Source organism: Moschus berezovskii, chromosome 22 (genome assembly GCF_049115385.1).
Source record: "Moschus berezovskii isolate FMDL1 chromosome 22, NW_MosBer_1.0, whole genome shotgun sequence".
NCBI lineage: Eukaryota > Metazoa > Chordata > Mammalia > Artiodactyla > Moschidae > Moschus > Moschus berezovskii.
In genome coordinates, this window is record NC_142481.1 from 11,690,991 (window position 1) to 11,709,537 (window position 18,547).

The 18,547-nt window shown below is 40.3% G+C and overlaps 1 protein-coding gene across 1 annotated transcript; it reads left to right on the forward strand.

The window, feature by feature from the left end:
• The first annotated feature begins 128 nt into the window (after window positions 1-128).
• On the forward strand, window positions 129-18,261 carry ZNF404 (zinc finger protein 404). Its single transcript, XM_055411985.2, is given in 7 exon segments — window positions 129-975; window positions 1,228-1,344; window positions 1,829-1,903; window positions 2,387-2,498; window positions 9,791-9,862; window positions 13,010-13,136; window positions 16,220-18,261. Coding segments are annotated over 3 exon segments (1,677 nt in total). The 5' UTR covers window positions 129-975; window positions 1,228-1,344; window positions 1,829-1,903; window positions 2,387-2,498; window positions 9,791-9,832; the 3' UTR covers window positions 17,740-18,261.
• The last annotated feature ends 286 nt before the right edge of the window (window positions 18,262-18,547 follow it).

Sequence of the window (18,547 nt, forward strand, 5' to 3'; positions counted from 1 at the left end):
ATAATATCTCAAAGCCTGAAACAAACCATTTTCACATTTACACTCTAGGAAACAAACCAAACAGAAATACAATCCCATATACGGTGGTGGTTTAGTCGCTAAGTCGTGTCTGACTCTGTGTCCTCAAGGACTGCAGCCTGCCAGGCTTCTCTGTCCATGGGATCTCCCAGGCAAGAAAACTGAAGGAGGTTGCCATTTCCTTCTTCAGGGGATCTTTCCCACCCAGGGATAGAATCCCCATCTTCCGCATTGACTGGCGGATTCTTTACTGCTGAGCCACCAGGGAAGCCGCCATACATGGTTACACACACACATTGCGGTCCCACAAAAACACAATGAAAACGCAAATACACACAACCCCAGGGGTTCTTTCTTTAAAAACAAATGCACACTTAATGCCAGGTGTGCTTCTGGCGCTACTCGGGATGCTGATGCTACCTGAGCGGGAATGGGGGCCAAAAGGCTGAAGTCCCAATCCTCAGAGCTCATACCCAAGAAACCGCCGTACCCAAGAGCCCGCAGTCTCCTCCTCCTGCCGCAGGTTTGGGGCTCTGAAATCCCCAGGATCCCACCCCGCCTTCTACAGACTGGACTCAGATTCCACTCGCTTTTTCCACGTACGCTAGCCTCACCAGCAACCATCTTCCTTCCGAGGTCTAACCGTTCTCCACCGCGCGCCGACACAGTCCTGACATCTGCGCATTCGGAGCGCCGAGCTCTCGCAGCGCCAGAAATGTTCCGGATGGACTGCATTTCCCAGAAGCCACCGGGCTCGCATCAGCCTCGGGCCCTGGGTGCTCTTCCGGTGGCGGAGAAGCTGTAGTCCCTACGTGTTAAGTAGATCCCATCCAAAAATAAAAACGGCACACGCTTCCATAGTCTCTTTCGGTAGCCGGACTGGAACCCCCTCTGGTGACAGGCGCTCAAGGCGAGGACGCTCCGGGCGCGGACAAGACGTGTCAGTCCTCGAGTGTAGTAAGGCTCGTGTCTGCGTGAGCAGCAGATTTATGTACCTATTGAGAAACTCGTATGTGTGTAGACGTGTCTCCATGAAGTGTGCGTTTGTGTGTCATTATTTAACTGGGTGATGGTGCTTACTTAAATGATGCGTGGCTTTTGGATGAGCGACAGTTGTGTGGCTGTGTGGATTGTCACTGGAACTCTTGGCTCTTGTCTCTGCCAATTCCTCGTACCTCTCCCCTCACAGCCACTTGGGGTCTGTGGCAGATACAGGAGGGAAGCCAGAATCTCAGCTTTAGAATGGAAGATTGGAGGATCCCAGTAAGAAGACACAGATTGGATCACGAGATGAGATTTCCTGAAGCTGAATACGGCCCCAAACAGGTATTTGGGAAGACCTAATGACGTCCTGGAGAAGGAAATGGCAACCTACTCCAGTTTTCTTGCCTGGAGAATCTCAAGGACGGGGGAGCCTGGTGGGCTTCCATCTATGGGATCGCACAGAGTCGGACACGACTGAAGCGACTTAGCAGCAGCAGCAATGACGTCCTAGGAGTGGGTTTCCTCCTGGGAGGGTCCCCTTTGAAAGTTTCGAGGGACCAGCTATGTTTCACAGTCACAGCATTTGCAAAACTCTGGCCCTAGAAGCCTGCTGTCATTTCCACAGATTGCACCCTCGACATCACTCACCCCAACCTCTCACACTGGGAAACGTTCTCAGCGCTGTTCCAGCCTCCTTCCTACTCCCATCTGGTTGTTTATGGTGGACTGGATGAGAAGGTGCACTCGTGGAAGGGGGCGTGTTTTGTAAATGAATGTGCTCTCCAAGAAAATGCTGATGTCTCATGTTCACTTTCTCTTTTCCTAGTGCTGCATGTCTCTAAAAAATAGGATCCTGAGAGAGGAAAGAATTTTTGTTAAACAACTAAAAGTTTAAGTTAAGGTGAGTTTGTGTTTCCTCATTGGTAAAACACTTTAATTTTAAAGGCATATTATCCTTCTTCCCCGGGGATGAAATATACTGTCTGATTGTAATATATCTGTAAGTCATAGGGCAGTGCAGATTAATCACCCTTTTTAGGGTCCCCAAGCCCTTCTGTCTCTATTTAACCTGTGGCCTAATATCAGTCCTGTGATCATGTTAGTTTTTGTGGAAAAAGTGATGGGATGTCACTACTGTGGTTCCGTTTTATCATATAAGACTCCATTATAGCAGACTGGAGCTAGAGACTCGCCTTGTGGGCTTGATGAAGTAAGTGGCAATGTTGAAGAAGTTCCTGTTGCAAGAAACTGCAGGCAGCTTCTAGGACCTGTGGGTGTCCTCCAGCTGACAGCCATAAAAAATTTGGGGCCCTCAGTTATCTAGCCACAAGGATATGAATTCTGCCAACAATCTGAATGAACTTGCAATTGAATTCTTCCCCAGTTGAGCCTCTGAATGAGAACACAGCCCAGCTGACACCTGTTTGTAACTTCAAGACAAGCCTGAGGAGAGCACCCAGTGAAACTGTGTCCAGACTCGAAGTCCACAAAACACTGTGAGATAACAAATGTGTGTCGTGTTAAGATACATTTATGGTTAATTTGTTATGGCAGCAATTGAAAACCATTACCACAGGAAAGACTGTGCAGACTGGAAGAGACAGAGGAGAAATAACAAACAGCCTGATGGTCCAGTTGCTAGGACTCTGTTCCCAATACAGGAGGCCCAGGTTCGATTCCGAGTCAGTGAACTAGATCCCACATGCCACAACTAAGTGTTAGCATGCCACAACTAAAAAGCTCCCACATGCCGCAACTAAGACCCAGTGCAGCCAAATAAATAAATATTGTGGGGTGGGAAGAGAGAATAGCCAAATGCAATGTGGGATCATGTATAGGATCCTGGAAAAGAAAAAGGACATGAATGGAGGGAAACTGGTGATATTTGAGTAAGATATGCCATTGATAGTATCTACTATACCAGTGTTAATTTCATGGTTTTGATAGTCATCCTAATATATCAACAGTAAGTTGAGGGATATACAGGAAACCTTCTGTACTACCCTTGCAAATTTTCTCTAAGTCTAAAATAAGTGGAAATAAAAATTAAACCAAAAAAAAGAGGAAAATTTTGGCTATCCCAAGATCATGGAGATACTTTCCTGTTTCTTCTTCCAGAAACTTTATAGCTTTAGTTTTCACATTTAGGCATATGATCTATCTTGAATTTATATGTGTGTGTGGTAGGATCAGGGTTAAAACCATTTTTTCCATACAGCTAGCCAATTGCTTTGGTACCATTTGTTGAAAAGACTATCCTTTCTGTTCTAATTTGCAGTTAGACTTTTATTGTAAAAATAAAAGTGGTTATATATGTGAAGTCTGTTTCTGGACTCTATTCTGTTGGTCTGTTTGTCAATCCTGTGTCAGTCCCACTGTTTTAATTATAGTAATCACATAATACATATGTCTTGATGACTGGTAATGTATATTCAACAACTTTGTTCTTAGAACTTACCCTGACTGTTCTGGATTCTTATCTGTGTGCTGTGCTTAGTCACTCAGTCATGTCCAACTCTTTGCGACCCCATGGACTATAGCCCACCAGGCTCCTTTGTCCATGTGCATTCTCCAGGCAAGAATACTGGAGTGGGTTGCCATGTCCTCCTCCAGGGGATCTTTCCAACCCAGGGATCAAACCAGGTTTCCCACATTGTAGGCGGATTCTTTACCATCAGAGCCATTTCCATACAAATTTAGAATGAGTTTTATTAATGTTCTAAAAAAAAGCTCCTAATATTGTTTAGAGATACATTGAATCAATAGATCAATTTACAGAAAATTGATCATCTTAAAATTGATTCTTCCAGTTCATAAACATGAAATAAGTTTCCATTTGTTTAATTCTTCTTTCTTTCCTTAATGTTTTGCTTTCAGTCTATAAGTTGAAAACACTTCTTTTGTTAGGTTCATTTCAAAGTGTTTCATATTTTTCTTATTTTTTATACTGTTGGGATTTTAAAATTTTAATTTTCAATAACTTTGTTTTAATATAATTGTTTTATACTGTGACCTTTTATTCAATAAACTTGCTAATAAATTCATGTATTAATTCTAATAGTGTGTAGAATTGAAAACATTTTTTTCTATGTACAAAATCATGTTATCTGCAAATAAAGATGGCTTTACCTCTTTCCTTCCAATCTTCATAACTTTCATTTCACTTTTTTCTCTTATGGTATTAGAGAGGTCTTCTAGTAGAAAGTTAAATAGAAGTGGTAAAAGTGGATACCCTTGCCTTGTTCCTGAGCTCACGGCAGTGGTCCGTATTTCACCTCCCAGTTTTATTCTTCCAGATCCCTTTTATCAAATTAAAGAAGTTCTCTTCTATTCCTAGTTTGAAGGATTTTTATCATGAACTGATGTTGAATATTATAAAATGTTTTTTCTGCATTTAATGAGATGATTGAATAGTTTTTCTCCTTTATTATTTTTAAAAATAATTTATGTATTTTTATTTTTGGCTACTCTAGGTCTTCACGGGCTGCACAGGCTTTTCTCTAGTTGCTGCAAGTGGGGGCTACTCTTTGTTGTGGTGCACGGGCTTCTCACTGTGGTGGCTTCTCTTGTGGAGCACGGGCTTCCCTGATAGCTCAGTTGTTAAAGAATCTGCCTGCAATGCAGGAGTCCCTGGTTTGATTCCTGGGTCGGTTCGATTCCCTGGAGAAGGGATAGGCTATCCACCTCAGTATTCTTGGGCTTCCCTTGTGGCTCAGCTGATAATCTGCCCACAATGCAGGAGACCTGGGATCAATCCCTGGGTTGGGACAATCCCCTGGAGAAGGGAAAGGCTACCCACTTCAGTATTCTGGCCTGGAGAAGTTCATGGGGTCATAGAGTCGGACATGACTGAGCAACTTTCACTTTCACAGGGCTCTAGGGCACTGGGGCTCAATAGTTTTGGCTTCCAGGCTCTAGAGCACAAGCTCAATAGTTGTGGCATACTGGCTTACCTGCTTCGCAACCTGTGGGATCTTCCTGTATCAGGGATGGAACCTGTGCCTCCTGTATTGACAGGTGGATGGATTCTTTACCACTGACTGATCCACTAGGGAAACTCTGTCTTATTTAAAGTTGGAAGATTACATTGATTGCTTTTTGAAAATTAAGTGACTTTGCATTTCTAGAATAAATCTCTTGCTCATACATACCAGTGGTCTCTTCTTGCTAATATTTTATTTAATATCCTTGCATCTACATTCATGAGAGATATATACTGTAGTTTTCCTTTCCTATAATGTCCTTGTCAGGTTTTGATATCATAATTTTGGACCTCATGACATGGTCCATTTTGGGGGTTTGTTTTCTAGAAAAGATAGTTTGGTTGGCATTTTTAATTCCTTAAGTTTTTGGAGAATTTGCCACTGAAGCCTCTGGGCCTGACATTTTATGGGAAGGTCCTTAATACAGATTTATTTAATAAATCTAACTATATTCAGATTTCCCATTTTTTATATCAGTTTTGATAAATTGTGTTTTCAAGAAATTTTTAAATTGCATCTACATTTTCAAGTTTATTGTTATAGAGTTCATAAAATGTATCTGTTATCAAAATTATGTCTATAATATATGTAGTGATATCTCCTTTTATATTCCTGATATGGGCAATGTTTTTCTTGACAGTATACCAAGAGATTTATTAATCTTATCTTTTCAATGAAATAGCTTTTGGCTTTACTGATTTTTCTCTGTTATATGTCTGGGTTTTTTTTAATGCCATTTGTTTCTTTTAGTATGTTTTACTTTCTGTAGACTTAATTTGTTTTTCCTTTTCTAGCTTCCAAAGATAGATCATTGTTTTTTAACCATTCTGCTTTATAAAACATACATTTATGTTTAGGTGAAGGGGATCAAAGGATAAAAAGAAAGGGAAAACATAAGTGGGCAGTCATTATAAATGCTCATGATATCTATGGGAGAAAATAAATTATGGATTTACTTGGCATTGCAGTAATTTGACAAAGTATTTTCATAATAATTTCACTACCAATTGATTTGCTATGACTTCAGTACACCTAGAATTATCAATGGTGATGAGATAATGAATGGTATTTATCTACATCATTTGTGAATACAAAACAAAAACAAAAATACACATTTAAAGCTAAAAATATCTTTTGGTTTTTTATTGTTTTGTTTTTTATAATTTACTGACTTATTCTTTTGGCTGCCCTGGGTCTTCATTGTTTTGAGTGGGCTTTTTCTACTTTCAACAAGTCAGGGCTTCTCATTGCAGTGGCTTCTCTTGTTGCAGAGCACAGGCTCTAGACACCTGGGCTCAGTGGTTGCAGCTTGCGGGTCTAGAGCACAGGTTCAGTAGTTGTGGTGCACAGGCTCAGTTGCCCAGTGGCATGTGGAACCTTCCCAGACCAGGGATCGAAACCATGTCCCCTGCTTTGGTAAGCAGATTCCTATCCAGTGGGCCACCAGGGAAGTCCTAAAAATGTCTTTGTAAGCATTGGTGTGATTGCATCTCACAAGCTTTGTTATGCCATACTTTCATTATCATTTAGCTCGAAATATTTCCTAGCTTTTTTGCACATTCATGCTTCCATCTAGGATTATTTTCCTTCTGTCTGACTTCTGTTCTTTAATATTTCTTGTATTATGGGTCTGTTGATAAGAAATTCTCTCAGCTTTTGTTAAAAAAAAATCATTATTTCACCTTCCTTTCTGAAAGATATCTTCTCTGGGTATAAGAGTCAGAGTTCTCAGGGTTTTTCCTTTTAGCACTTTTTAAAGACATGATTCCATTTTTCAGGCTGCTAAAGATTCTGTTGAGATATGGACTATTTTTCTTATTTATTTATAACAGATGTCTTTTTTTAAAACTACATACTTTTAATATATGTTTTTTAGCTTTGTTTCTCAACAGTTTGGCCAAGATGTGCCTATGTATGGATTCCATTATTTCAACTGGTTAGGTTTGCTGAGCTTTTTCATTTATATATCAAGACAGTTCATGACAGTTGCACTGTTTTTGTCCATTATTTCTTCAAATAAATTTTCTGTTCTATTTTGTTTTAGGTGTTCAGTTCTACATTTTGGCAGTTTCTTGTATTTCTCTTATGTTCAGCTCTGTTCTTTTTTTCTCTCAGTATAAGATTATTGTTAATTTAACTTTATGTTAATTAAAACAGTTTTCTGCTGTTAAATCATCCTGTACAGTTTTAATTTTCAGTAATATATTTTTATAATTATAAAATATCCATGTGATTCTTTTTTTAAGAGTCTTAACCTCTATTGATATACTCCATTTTGCATTCCATTTTGTTCATCTTTTCCTCTCTTTTCTTTCGCATGTTAATCATAATATCTTCAAATCCTTGTCTGTTAGCTCTGCTGACTGGATTATCTTTGGGTTTATTTCTATTGAGACTTTTCTTTCTTGATTATCAGTAACATTTTCCTGTTTCTTTGCATTTTCATTAAGTTTTATCATATACTGGCATTGTGAATAACATATTATCGACACTCTGGATTATGTTATCTTCCTTTAACAAGCCTATAATCAGGGTTTCTCAGCCTTAGCACTGTTGATATTTTTGACTAGAAAATTCTTTATTGTGGGGGGCTTTCCTGTGCATTTAGGGTGGCTAGTAGCATTCCTGCTCTCTATGCACTAGATAGCAGCTTCCCTCCACACATTTTGACAACCTAGTATGTCTCCAGACATTGCCACGTGTGCCCTGAGGAGCAGGATCACCCCCAATTGAGAACCAGTGATCTGCCCAATCATTTTAAATATCTACTTCATTTTCTTTTTTTAATTTTGGCTGTGCTGGATCTTCATAGCAGCACAAGTCTCTCTAGTTGTGGTGCAAGGGGTTAGTTGCCCTGCAGCATGTGGAGCCATAGTTTCCTATGGGATGAACCTGTGTTCCCTGCATTGGAAGGTGGGTTTTTAACTGCTGGACCACCAGGTAATTCCCTTTTCTTCATTTCTATTATATGAATGAATATACTTTATTTAATTAATTACCCATCTAAGTACCTTTAGACTTTTCTCCAGCTTTTTTTTTTCATTTTAACTAGTGTCTGTCATCATATTCCTTTATACATTTCTAGGCACATTTTACCATTATTTTTTTGATGAAGTCTCTAAAATGGCTTTCCATCATTAAATTATTCTTATGCATATTTTTTTGTACAAGTCTCAGTTGCAGTAGGTTTTCATCAGTCTATAGGACAGCATTAGCATAAGGTTCTTGTTTTCCTACAACCTTATTAATACGTGGTGCATCATTAACTTTTACAATCTGACAGTAGAATACCTGTGAAATGGTACTCTTTATTGCTTCAAAACATCTTTAGTAGGTCTTTTGGCAGGTGATATCTTAATTACCTGTGCTCAGATTTCATACAGTGGAACAACAAAAAAAACTGGGTGTCAGAGACAACAGTTAAAAGAAAGTTGAGTTTATAATTATAGGAATGTGTTTCAAAACACATCACTTCTACTTATTGTTTATTATATGGGGAAATATCTTTACTTCTTTGAGCTATTTCCCCATCTGTTGAAATGAGTTAATAATTACATTTTAGGATTAAAAGTAGGCAATGGCAAGCCACTCCAGTACTATTGCCTAGAAAATCCCATGGATGGAGGAGCCTGGTAGGCTTCGGTCCGTGGGGTCACTAAGGGTTGGACACGACTGAGCAACTTCACTTTCCCTTTTCACTTTCACACATTGGAGAAGGAAATGGCAACCCATTCCAGTGTTCTTGCCTGGAGAATCCCAGGGATGGGGGAGCCTGGTGGGCTTCCGTCTATGGGGTCACACAGAGTCGGACACGACTGAAGTGACTTAGCAGCAGCAGCAGCAGGATTAAAAGTTAACGTGTATAGAGCAGCTATCACATAGAAGGTTGCAAAAATCTATGTTTTGCTATACAGCTATAGTGAGCATAAATTCACCTCTCTTGTGGGTACTGGGTGGGTTGAGAGCAGGGGATATGAGGGAGCACAGGAAATAATTCATGTCAGAAAGCAAAGTGGATCCTGATGGGAAAAACCCAGGTTGGTCACCCAAGGGGACCTTGAGAGTCAAGTTCAGGCTTCACATGGGCAGGCAGTTTTACAGTAGTTAAGTTTTTCAGATTAGTCTCTACTGTTTTCTGCCTTTTGTCTAGCAGAGTCCAGATCCACTGGGAGGACATGAGCTTATTGAAGTTTTCGTTGTATGGCCTGGTCTCAACCCTGGCAGGGAGGGCTGGATTGGGGAGGATCTACTCATTGTGACTGGACAACCCAGGCTGGGTACATGTGGTGTGATCAGAATTAGAAATAGCCCAGAGGGGTGTGTCTGGAACTGGCTTTGCTTCAGAGAGCCCCTGCTGTGTATCCAAGCTTGTGTGGCTTGTTTCCTAGGCATAAAAAAGGGTGCTTGGATTTGTCTGGCGGGTGTATGTGAGTTAGTCACTCAGCTGTGTTCAACTGTTTGTGATCCCACGGTCTGTAGACTGCCAGGCTCCTCTGTCCCTGGGATTTCCCAGGCAAGACTACTGAGTGGGTTGCCATTTCCTTCCCCAGGAGATCTTCCCAACCCAGGAATGAACCCGTCTCATGCATTGCAGGCAAATTCTTTACCGGCTGAGCTATCAGGGAAGCCGATATTGTCTGGACTCCTACTCATATCCCCTGACATGTGTTTATGTGTTTGGGAGGGGGAAGAGTGGCAAGGACGATGGGAAGCAGGAATAAAGAAGAATAAATAAAGGCTCTCATACCTTAATTTTTGGAGTTCTGAGCTACGCTGGGTCTCAAAGCTTCTTTTTCCTCCCTCAGCTCTGGCTTCAGCTCTGGCTTCTCTGGACTCAGCTTCTGAGAATGATTGGCAGTTCTAAAATCATGGCTCCAGTAAGTAGATGTCTCTATTTCCTTCCTGAAATATTATAGTTTTTAATTCAGGTAATATTTTCATTCTTTAGCCCAAAATCTTCTTCTTAGAGAAGCTGTATCTCTGAGCCAATTTTCACTTTTTCCCTTTACAGAGATTGTGTCCTCTCTGCTCCCATTTTTTGAACTGGTTTTTCAGTTTTTCATCAAATAATTTATGTATCTTGTATGAGTTCAGTTTTCTCTTAGGGGCAGTGAAGGGGTAGAGTACCTTGAAGGAAATATTTGAGCTTCTTTTGTTGGGTTTGTAGTTCAGTTATATAAAAATGGTGGTCCTCTGACCAGAAGAGGGAGAACTTTCTCCACTGTTTTCCAGGTAGATAAGGGAGAGAGGTTGAGGGCAGTAGAAGGGGCCGACAGCGGATGCGATGGTTGGATGGCATCACTGACTCAATGGACATGAGTTTGAGCAAAACTCCAGGAGATAGTGAAAGACAGGGAAGCCTGACATGCTGTAGTCCATGGGGATCACAGAGTCAGATATGACTTAGGGACTGAACAACAACAAAGGGTGAATTTGGTTATAAATGGTCTCAGTCTCAGTGTGGGATGAGACCTCAGCTTTGAAAAGATTTTAGGTTTGAGTTGAAATGGAGTTGGTCCCTTCCTAGAAAGAGAGAGAGGTGGGGTTCTGGCTAAGGAATCACTGAGAAATAAAATAGGGTTCTGAGGTCCATTTTGTAGTGGAAGAGAAATTGTTGGTCTTGAGTGATTCAGTATTGTTCTGGATCATTCTATATTAGTGTGTTCTAACTCAAGAACCAGAAGTTCAATAAGAGATTGTAAAAACGAAGATCACTGGGAACCACATCTGCTGGATAATACTAAACTTTGGGAAGAGGTTAGGATTTTTGTCCAGCCTAAATACTATAATAGTATATATGTTATTATTAATAACCTAACACTTTAAGAAAGATTAAACCTGATGTCTATGAAAAACCTGATGTTTATGAAAATGTAAATTTGTCAGAATAAGGGAAATACTTATGATATCTGACATATAATATACTTGTGCCTTGACAATAATGGATGCCCTTCTCCAATTAGATAAAATTGTTTGAATTCTTCTTTAGTCAAGAATCCCCACGTTGATTCTTCCCTGCTGGTCCAATGGTTAAGACTCCGTGCTTCACTGCAGGGGGCAGGGCTTCCATCCCTGGTTGGGGAACTAAAATCCCATATGCTGAATGGCACAGCCAAAAATTAAAAAATAAAAACATTTAAAGAAAGAATCCCCAAGTGTCAGCATGTGGAAATAATTTGGGCTATAGTATAAATTATATATTATCTTACTAGCTATAAATATTGGTATATCTGGAAAGTTGTTTAAATTTAGTTATTGATCTCTGTTTAAAAGTGAAATAGAGATTGATGGTTTTGGAAAACTTAGCAGTGGCTACAGAACTGGAAAAGGTCAGTTTTCATTCCAGTCCCAAAGAAAGGCAATGCCAAAGAATGCTCAAACTACCGCACAATTGCACTCATCTCACATGTTAGCAAAGTAATGCTCAAAATTCTCCAAGTGAAGCTTCAACAGAACATGAACTGAGACTTCCAGATGTTCAAGCTGGATTTAGAAAAGGCAGAGGAACAGGAGATCAAATTGCCAACATCCGTTGGATCATCGAAAAAGCAAGGGAGTTCCAGAAAAACATCTACTTCTGATTTATTGAGTATGCCAAAGCCTTTGACTGTGTGGATCACAACAAACTGTGGAAAATTCTTAAAGAGATGGGAATTCCAGACAATCTGACCTGCCTCCTGAGAAATCTGTATGCGGATCAAGAAGCAACAGTTAGAACCAGACATGGAAAAATGGACTGGTTCCAAATTGGGAAAGGAGTGCTTCAAGGCTGTATATTTTTACCCTGCTTATTTAACTTCTATGCAGAGTACATCATGCGAAATGCCAGGCTAGATGAAGCACAAGCTAGAATCAAGACTGCTGGGAGAAATATCAATAACCTCAGATATGCAGATGATACCACCCTTATGGCAGAAAGCAAAGAGGAACTGAAGAGCTTCTTGATGAAAGAGGAGAGTGAAAAAAGCTGGCTTAAAACTCAACATTCAGAAAACTAAGATTATCAACAGTCCAAGTTCGATGCATGAAATAGGGCACTCAAACCCGGTGCACTGGGACAACCCTGAGGGATGGGATGGGGAGGGAGGTGGGAGGGTGGTTCAGGATGGGGGACACATGTACACCCATGGCTGCAATGTATGGCAAAAACCACCACAGTATTGTAATTAGCCTCAAATTAAAATTAATTAATTTTAAAAAAAAACAAGAAAAACTAAGACTATGGCATTCGGTCCCATCACTTCATGGCAAATAGATGGGGAAAAACAATGGAAATAGTGAGAGATTTTATTTTCTTGGGCTCCAAAATCACTGCATATGGTGACTGCAGCCATGAAATTAAAAGACACTTACTCCTTGGAAGGAAAGTTATGACCAACCTAGATAGCATATTAAAAAGCAGAGACATTACTTTGTCGACAAAGGTCCATCTAGTCAAGGCTATGGTTTTTCCGGTAGTCATGTATGGATGTGAGAGTTGGACCATAAAGATAGCTGAACACTTTTGAACTGTGGTGTTGGAGAAGACTCTTGAGAGTCTGAAGGAGATCCAACCAGTCAATCCTAAAGGAAATCAGTCCTGAATATTCATTGGGAGGATTGATGCTGAAGCTGAAGCTCCAATACTTTGGCCATCTGATGCAAAGAACTGACTCATTGGAAAAGACCTTAATGCTGGGAAAGATTGAAGGCAGGAGGAGAAGGGGACAACAGAGGATAAGATGGTTGGATGGCATCACCAACTCGATTGACATGAGTTTGAGCAAGCTCTGGGAGTTGGTGATGGACAGGGAAGCCTGGCGTGCTGCAGTCCATGGGGTGGCACAGAGTCAGACATGATTGAGCAACTGAACTGAGGCACTGTATTTCAGATACACTAATTTATTTATTCTCATCTAACCATGTCATGATCTTTAACTACAACTTACTTGTTTTTATGATATATTGCCCCCTGCTACAACTCAATATTTCATCTTGAATTTTTTTCCCATTTTTACAAATAATACATGGATCTGTCATTTCAGGTGCCTCTTACATTCAGTGATGTGTCCATAGACTTCTCTCAGGAGGAGTGGGAATGCCTAAATTCAGATCAGAAGAATTTGTACAGAGATGTGATGTTGGAGACTTACACTAACTTGGTATCACTGGGTAAGGACATCTGCCTGGAATAATGTAGAATCTGCTGTCTTGAATATCCACTTTCTTTACTGTATATTTTATGCTCTGTGCCAGGACACTCGCAAAATTTCTGCTCCATATTCTCAAAGGACTATTTTGGGCTTTGTTGGATGGAAATGGGCTCCTCCATTCAGCACATACATCTCCCCTATCCTTTATTTACCTTCTTACCTCCTTCTGATCCATCCTGTAGTTGCTTCCTTTTCTAAATGACCAAAGGATTGAATCCTGGGATTTTTCTGCATAACTACTGGCAAAGAAAGCAAATTTCATATTATATATATGTTCAGAATATCTATAAATATTATATTTTAATTGCTGATTCACCTGTATAGAGAACAGGTAACAAAGAGTCTGGTTTTCTCTTTACTACAAATGAGCCTTTGTAATTTTTTACAATGGTAGGGTGAATCAAGCTTATTAACTTTTTGAGTATTTTTAAAAAATTTATAGCAGTGGAAATGTTGACTTTCAGTGATTTGATAGATTCTACTCAGAAGTGTCTTTGTTCAGTTTTTAGAAAAAACTAGATCATTCTCTCCTCTCTTCTGAGATTCTAATTATACTTAAGTTAGATCTTTTGAGAACTTATCTCACAGTTCTGAGTCAATAAAGGGCTTCGCAGGTGGCGCTAGTGGCAAAGAACTCACCTGCAAATGCAGGAGACATAAGAGACATGGGTTTGATCCCTAGTCAGGAAGAGCCCCTGGAGGAAGGCATGGCAACCCACTCTAGTATTCTCGTCTGGAGCATCCCATGGACAGAGGAGTCTGGCAGGCTACAGTAGTCCATAGAGTCACAAAGAATCGGACACGAATGAAGCAACTTAGCATGCACGCACCCACTGAGTCAATAAGATGTGAGAGATTAAGAGTCAGAGAGAGATAGTTGGTGATTGCCGCATAATTTTCATAAACTAGATCAGTATTTTACTCAGCTGCCTTCTCCAGTGACCTTGACTTTAATCCTTACTTACTGTTATTTTCATCCATTACCTTTTTTAATTCAGTATTTTATTCTACATTTAATTATGTAATACCTTATGATACAACTTGTTTTTCAGTAGTAGTTAGAAGAAATTTTGAATGCATATGTGAGTTTCAGAGTATGAAAATAAGTAAAATAAATAAGACAATATGTATTAGAAAAAAGCATCATGAAGACAGAATTAGGTGTTGCTGCTGCTGCTAAGTCACTTCAGTCGTGTCCGACTCTGTGTGACCCCATAGACGGCAGCCCACCAGGCTCCCCTGTCCCTGGGATTCTCCAGGCAAGAACACTGGAGTGGGTTGCCATTTCCCTCTCCAATGTGTGAAAGTGAAAAGTGAAAGTGAAGTCGCTCAGTCGTGTCCGACCCTTAGCGACCCCACGGATTGCAGCCTACCAGGCTCCTCCATCCATGGGATTTTCCAGGCAAGAGTACTGGAATTAGGTGTTGGGATATAGAATAAAGGATATGAATATACTTACATTTAGCAGGGCCAGCCTTTCTGGGGAAGTGATTTCTAACCTGCCACACCTGGAGATAGTCCTTTATAGAAGCCACCTAAGAGGATTCCTGAAAGGCAGAGCATTCATGTGAAGCCACAGGCAATGGGAAACATCACAATATGTTCTAGTAGCTGAAAAGAAGCAATGTGGTCAGATATAGGGGAACAAAGATGTCAAGGGCTTGAAATTAATTTGTAGAAATAAGACAGATTCTTCTTATTCATGGTTATATGCTTGGGTTTCATCCTAAGACAGACCTTTAGAAAACTTACATAGAGATACACCTGGTTGTGTTGTTGTTTAGTCACTAAGTCATGTCTGACTCTTTGTGACCCCATGGACCACAGCACATCAGGCTCCTCTGTCCTCCACTATCTCCTGGAGCTTGCTCATATCCATTGAGTTGGTGATGCTATCTAACCATCTCACCCTCTGCTGCCCTCTTCTCCTCCTGCCCTCAACCTTTCCCAGCATCAGGGTCTTTTCCAATGAGTCAGCTCTTCGAATCAGGTGGCCCAAGTATTGGAGCTTCAGCTTCAGAATCAGTCCTTCCAATGAATATTCAGGGTTAATTTCCTTTAGGATTGACTGGTTTGATCTCCTTGCAGTCCAAGGAACTCTCAATTATTTGGAGTTCAGCCTTCTTTATAGTCCAACTCACATCCATACATGACTACTGGAAAAACCATCTGATAGAAAATATTAAAATGTAATTGATCAAGACCTACTCATAGATTTTGATTCACTCAGTCTCAGTGGATATCTAAGACTATATATCCACAGTATATCCACAAGCTGATCATGCCTTCTTGGAACCATTACTATAAAACTTCTCACTGCCTCCTCCAGGTTGGTACATAGCCCTGAGGGTTTTAGCCCACTGTAGCTCCTTTTGCCTGGCAAAGCAATAAAGCTATTCTTTATAATAAATAAAGAATAAAATAAAAAGGGGGGAGGGTAGTATATGTAAGAAATTCCTGTGGTAATTCTGATCCACAACTAATTGAGAACTACTGATTTTTCTCTTTGCCTACTCACAAACGTTACATTCTCATGTGAACTTATCATAATTTTCTGAGTCTGTCATGCCTTTAAAAAACTTTATCACACGGAGAAGGCAATGGCACCCCACTCCAGTACTCTTGCCTAGAAAATCCCGTGGATGGAGGAGCCTGGTAGGCTGCAATCCACGGGGTCTCTAAGGGTCGGACACGACTGAGCAACTTCACTTTCACTTTTCACTTTCACACATTGGAGAAGGAAATGGCAACCCACTCCAGTGTTCTTGTCTGGAGAATCCCAGGGACAGGGGAGCCTGGTGGGCTTCCGTCTATGGGGTCACACAGAGTCGGACATGACTGAAGTGACTTAGCAGCAGCAGGCTCATAAAGAGATTAAAATGGAAATTAATTGGATAATAAAAAAAAACTTTATCACAGTAATTTAGAATTTTATGGCCTTTTACTTCTAATGGATTTACTTGTCAGTTTTATCATTATTCTTACTATATTTCCCCCTGTACTGGAAAAATAGCATTTGTTCATGTTCTCGTTTTCTTTCAGACTTTGATTTCACAACTGAGAACAACAAATTATCTTCAGAAAAAAGCAGTTTTGAAGTAAATTCATACCATTGGGAGACAATGAAAAGTAAAACCTTCAACCTTATGGGGTTTATTTTCAGAAATGACTCACAGAGCAGAAATGAACTTGAAGGACAACAGGCATCTCAAGCGGGACATTTTAGTCAAATGATATTCCAAAAACATATATCTCTTCCTCTGCATCAGAGAATTCACACTAAAGAGAAGTCATATGAATGTAAGGAATGTAGGAAGGGCTTTAGGAAATATTCACATGTTACTGAAAATGTGAGAGACCATAGTGGTGTGAGACCCTATGAATGTAGAGAATGTGGAAAGGCCTTCCTAGTTCTCCAGCATTTTATTAGACATAAAAAAAGTCACACTGATTTGAAGCTCTATGAATGTAATGGATGTGAGAAAGCCTTTAGATTTTATTCACAGCTTAGTCAACATCAGATAATTCATACTGGTGTGAAACCCTACAAATGTAAGCAATGTGGAAAGACCTTTAGACGTCATTCTCACCTTACTGAACATCAGAAAATTCACGTTGGTGTGAAACCCTACGAATGTAGGGAATGTGGGGAAACTTTTAGGTTGTACTGACATATGTGTCTCCATCAGAAAATTCATCATGGTGTGAAACCTTATATCTGTAAGGAATGTGGAAAGGCCTTTGGTCATCGTTCAAGTCTCTATCAACACAAGAAAATTCATTCTGGTGAGAAACCATATAAATGTAAACAGTGTGGAAAGGCCTTTGTTCGCAGCTATCTACTTACTGAACATCAGAGAAGTCATACTGGTGAAAAGCCTCATGAATGTAAGGAATGTGGAAAGGCCTTTAGTAGGGCCTCAAGCCTTCTTAAACATAAAAGGATTCATAGTAGTGAGAAACACTATGATTGTAAGGAATGTGGGAAGGCCTTCTGTAGAGGCTCGCAACTTACACAACATCAGAGAATTCATACTGGTGAGAAGCCCCATGAATGCAAAGAATGTGGGAAGACTTTTAAGCTCCATTCTTACCTTATTCAGCATCAGGTCATTCACAGTGACTTGAAACCATATGAATGTAAACAATGTGGGAAAGCCTTCAGTCGCGTCGGAGACCTTAAAACACACGAGTCAATTCATGCTGGGGAGAAACCTTATGAATGTAAGGAATGTGGAAAAACCTTTAGACTTAATTCTCAACTAATTTATCACCAGACAGTCCATACTGGCTTGAAACCATATATATGTAAAGAATGTAAGAAGGCCTTCCGTTCTATATCAGGTCTTTCTCAACATAAGAGAATTCATACTGGTGAAAAACCTTATGAATGTAAGGAATGCTGTAAGGCCTTTAATCGTAGCGAGCGACTTATTCAGCATCAGAGAATTCATACTGGCGTGAAGCCACACAAACGTAAGGAACGTGGGAAGGCCTTTACTCGTTGCTCTCAACTTACTCGGCGTCAAAGATTTCACATTGGCAAGAAACTCTTAATGTAATGAAAGTGAGAAAGCCTTTAGCCTTGGCACATCCTTTAATATTATCACTTTTCTACCACCTAACTATGTTATGCTAAAGAGTATTATTTAACATAAACATAAATGCTTGGAAGGGTGTCTGGCTCAGAGTATTTGCTTACTATTAATAATCTGATCACCGAAGAATTGATGCTTTTGAACTGTGGTGTTGGAGAAGACTCTTGAGAGTCCCTTGGACTGCAAGGAGATCCAACCAGTCCATTCTAAAGGAGATCAATCCTGGGTTTTCATTGGAAGGACTTATGCTAAAGCTGAAACTCCAATACTTTGGCCACCTCATGCGACGAGTTGACTCACTGGAAAAGAGTCTGATGCTGGGAGGGATTGGGGGCAGGAGGAGATGGGGACGACAGAGAATGAGATGGCTGGAAGGCATCACCGACTCGATGGACATGAGTTTGAGTGAACTCCGGGAGTTGGTGATGGACAGGGAGGCCTGGCGTGCTGTGGTTCATGGGGTCGCAAAGAGTCAGACACGACTGAGCGACTGAACTGAACTGAACTGAATAATCATTTTTTAATGATAATTACTAGTATTGTTATAAATTCACCTGGAAGGAAGACCCTATGAGCATTTAAAAAAATCTATCATCACTCATCCATATTTCACATCACAGCATTAATTTTGCACAAAATCCCATAGAATGTATTCAGTTCAGTTCAGTCGCTCAGTTGTGTCCAACTCTTTGTGACCCCATGAATCACAGCATGCCAGGCCTCCCTGTCCATCACCAAACAGGAAATTTTTTTATTCAGAGCTCATCCCCCT